The sequence below is a fragment of the Salminus brasiliensis genome, chromosome 3, assembly GCF_030463535.1.
Source record: "Salminus brasiliensis chromosome 3, fSalBra1.hap2, whole genome shotgun sequence".
In the NCBI taxonomy this organism is placed as follows: Eukaryota; Metazoa; Chordata; class Actinopteri; order Characiformes; family Bryconidae; genus Salminus; species Salminus brasiliensis.
The window spans coordinates 4388183-4392486 of record NC_132880.1 but is presented as its reverse complement, the minus strand read 5'-3'; the positions used below and the strand labels follow the sequence as shown (position 1 = coordinate 4392486).

Below are 4304 nucleotides of genomic sequence, written 5' to 3'. Positions count from 1 at the left end.
GTAAATGTGAATAAAAAGTTCATTTTGCTTCCATATAGTGACATGGAAGTGATGTGGCTTAGGAGGGTCCCTGAGCTACCTGAACCATGAAATTAGTGGGTACTAATATTTCACTTTTTAAAGTAATGTGACCAGGAACACAAGCCACTTTTGATTTCAGTCTGATTTCAGGTTTTGGGGGCATAAACCCACTTGGGGAATTCACAAAAATGTAGAATATGCACACCTGAAATTCCCCAATGAAGATCTCAAGAATATTTAAGATGCTAATAAACAAGTATAGATGGGTTTCCATCTAGAATTTCAGTCTCGTTTCCAGGGCATCTGAACGCTGGGCTTAACTGGATGCGTTAAGATTGTGTACATCCCGGATCATTACCTCCACGTTGGGGGTGTCCAGCACGCAGACTCAGTAGTCCTGGAAGAACCTGCGTACTGTGTAAACTTGTGCAAGTGCCACCGTGAGCATGACCAGCAGGCCAACGCTGGACCAAAAGGACACCCGCCACAGGTTGTCCTCCAGCAGGTACCGATCCCGTGCTTCAAACGCCCGCAAAACCGCCAGTGTCTGACCGCTGCGCTCCAGATTCCTGTGTACAGCCTCCAGGACCTCCTGCAGGACACAGAGACCGAGAACGGGAATGTAGTGGACTGCAGTGTAACCCAGCCCCACGAAACACATTTAAGGCCATACCTTGATGTGGTCCAGCTTGTACCCTGGCGTGCTCTCGGGCTCCTCTAAATTTGCCCAGCTCTCATCGGCCACCTCCTGAGCGTCTACGACCACCTCCATGAACACCATCTTCTCCGACAGGCTGCTGAAGCTGTTATCAAAGCAGATCCTGTAGTCGCCCTCCGCCGTGGGGTCCACCCTGAGACACAGAGTCATTAGTACACTCCAAATGGTTCTTTGAGGGATGCCACAGAAGAACCACCTTCGAGATACGAGATGTGCATGTGAAGAACCTTTTGAAGGAACCTAAGGAACCTTCTCTTGTCCTTTAGAGTGTGTAAACAGTCGAAATGGTCCAGATTTAGCCTCCTCAGTGATCCGGGTGATCAGTCCTGGTCCAACACTAATCCACTAACCCAGCCAATGAAGGCCTTTGGTACCAGAGCCTGATGTGATGGATCTGAGCTCCTCCAGGTGGGTAATCTCCAGGACCAGGACTGGGCACCACTGTACTTTTTAGGAGACAGGAATTTCTGGAATTTCAGGGACACAAATGGGAGTGGACGTTTCTGCCATGCAAATTAGATGCAAATGCCCTGTCCTGTTTGCTGATGGTGTTGGTGATGGATCAGACCACATTACACACATGGTAGACACACACACATAGAACTGTAGCACGAGGGATGCCTGTGTTAGTAGTGCGGAAGCTTACAGGTGGATGCCCTCCGACTTCCTGAACACAGAGACCAGCCTGCGTCCATGGGGGGAGATTAGCGTGAAGCCCACGTCCAGCCCAGAACCTGCAAGCACCTGTAAAGACCTGTTTTGAGACCGGTTAGGTTCAACAGCACCAACTGATGTCATACATGCAGGACAACACCACATCTTCAGTCCTGACCCTCTAATTTCCATAAGCAAATCTCACCGGCTCGCTATAACGGCCTCTGCAGACTTGTTCTAGCTAAAGGAGAACCCACAGCACGGCACGGTGTACACAGCTTACTTGGTTTGAAGCTTGTTAATCAGCCGTTGCCCTGAAACACACTAGTCCTGCTAGCGTATATGCTAACAGTTTTAGAATTAGCTTGAGCAAACACGACCAGTAAGACCACGCTGGTTGACCATGGTCAGCATGACCAAAATCAATCACATGCAGCATACACTATGCTGGTCAAGAGCTGGCCAACCAGCTAGCTTACCACTACAGGGTATGTTGACCGTCTGGATGACCAGATTTTAAAAAGACCAGCTTTTCAGTTTCAGACGCTCCAAGCTGGTCTTTGAAAATTTAGTCATCCAGACGGTCAACATAGATGAATTCTCCAGCAGAGATATCGTCATTCTGGAGTCGCTGTTCTGCCCATATTAGTAACATGATTAATGCTAACTAATAAATGTAATGATGGAACCAGACTGACTTCCCTAATGCCTGTTCATTTTCATTATAACTGATAAACTTTATTAATGCAAACTCATTGCCGTTGCGTATGCTAACTGATAAACGGGAACGTATGAACTTTATTGATGCTAAATTATTCACTGGATTAATGCTAATATGCAAACTTGATGGTTATTGGTTTATTTTATTGGAATAACTTTATTAATGCTAATATACTTTGTAATACTTTGCTAATTGTAGTAAACGTATTACTGCTAACTGGTTAACTTATTAATTATTATAATATAAATTATAATATAATCATTAGTTATTAATGCTAATATATTAATATATTAACTTTATTGATGGTAACTGATTACTTTTATTGTAATAACTGGTTAACTTTATTCATAATAAATTATTAACTTTATTAATGCTAATATACTAATATTTTAACTTTATTGATGGTAATTGGATTAACCTTATTACTGCTAACTGGTTAACGTTATTAATGCTAATATATTAATATTTTAATTTTATAAAATTTATAAAAAAAATAAATTCTTTATTGATGGTAACTGATTACTTTTATCCTAATAACTGGTTAACTTTATTCATGCAAAATTATTAAATTTATTCATGCTAATGTATAAACTTGATTGTTATTGGTTTATTTTATTGGAATAACTTTATTGACAATAACCGATCAATTTAATTGTAATTACTTTATTACTGCTAACTGGTTAACTTTATTCATAATAAATGATTAACTTTATTAACGCTGTTATACTAATATATAAACTTTATTGGTGGTAATTGTAATAACCTTATTACTAACTAACTGGTTAACTTTATTCATGCTAATGAACAAACTTTATTTATGGTAAATTATTTATTTTATTGCAACTTTATTAATGCTAAATTATTAACTTTATTAATGATAACATATTATACTAACTTTATTGAGGGTACATTTTTTATTTATTGTAATAACTTGCTCGTAAAGTATTCATTAATGCTAATATATTAATATATTAACTTTATTGATGGTAATTGATTACTTTTATTATAATTACTTTGTTAATGCTAACTGGTAAACTTTATTAATGCTAAAATATGAATATATTAATTGATTACTTTTATTGTAATAACTTGCACATCAGCATCAACAGCTTGTAAAATATCACTTTATTATAAACTGTATCCATACCGTCCACACCTGAAGCTCACCTGCCTCCCAGCTGCCGGAGCCCCTGACTCCTTCACACCCCTCCACTGACCCTAAATAAAGACCCTGACCTGCTACCCACCTGGAACTCCACCGCCAGGCTGCTGTTCTTCCTGGTGGGCTGGAGGAAGCAGTCTGTCCTGCCAGCGGGGAGGAGGAAAGTGAGCTCCTGGCTCTTCCCAAAGGCGCCGGCAGAGTCCTCAGAGGCCCTCAGACAGAAAAGCCAGCAAAGGCTGAGGAGCTGCTTCAACCTGGGCTGCATTGCAGCAGGTGGGTAGCATGGTTCTGTGAGTGAGGGAGGAGACCTGCTGCTGCTGCTCCTGCTGCTGAGGAGATCCTGGAGATCCACCTCCAGAACGAAACGGCAGAACAGCGACCCTGTCGGCACAGGTGGGAACTGCAGGGCTCAGCAGTCGCCTCCTCGTGTTATTGTAGCGAGGTCTTAGTGGAAGCTAAGTGTATTCCGAGATTTCTCCAGATTCAGACCCTGTTTTCAACCACAGAAACGCCCCCTTTTCCATAAAACTGTTTTTTAGAAACCTAACTGTGTGTAGAAGCATAATTCACATAATTCATATTTGGAGATCCTTCTTGGTGGCTGCAGTGGAGCCCCAGTCTGAAGCATGTAGCTAAACAGCTCCCAGTGAAAGTGAGCCAAGCTTAACTGCAGCCTCCACACTCTTTACAACTATCCATCGATCAGCCATAACATTAAAATCAGCCGGGTGCACAGCCGGCCCAAGGCATACTCGCATTATGCGACCGCTTAGGGCCCCAATGCTACCAGGGCCGCTTGGGTGGTGGATAAAGGCCCGGGCGCTTCAGCGGATTGCACAATATCTCTCTCCCTATGAAATGATGAAGCATCTGGTGCTGAGGTGGTGGTATGGGGGGCCCCAAATCTGCTTCGGGCCCCATAAAGGCTTGGGCCGGCCCTGGACAAGTGAAATGGATAACAATGATCTGATTATCATTTGGGGGGGTCTCATTAAGCCCGTTTACACCTGGTCACTTAATGCATCTTG

The 4304-nt window shown here is 42.4% G+C and overlaps 1 protein-coding gene across 1 annotated transcript; it reads right to left on the bottom strand.

Annotated features, from left to right (window-relative positions):
• Window positions 1–361: 361 nt before the first annotated feature.
• Window positions 362–3541, bottom strand: tmed1a (transmembrane p24 trafficking protein 1a). Its single transcript, XM_072674565.1, has 4 exons — window positions 3362–3541; window positions 1386–1483; window positions 695–872; window positions 362–613 (listed from the first exon to the last, which is right to left on the bottom strand). Exons 1-4 carry the CDS (start codon window positions 3539–3541, stop codon window positions 410–412), a joined length of 660 nt encoding a protein of 219 aa, XP_072530666.1. The 3' UTR covers window positions 362–409.
• Between the last annotated feature and the right edge of the window lie 763 nt (window positions 3542–4304).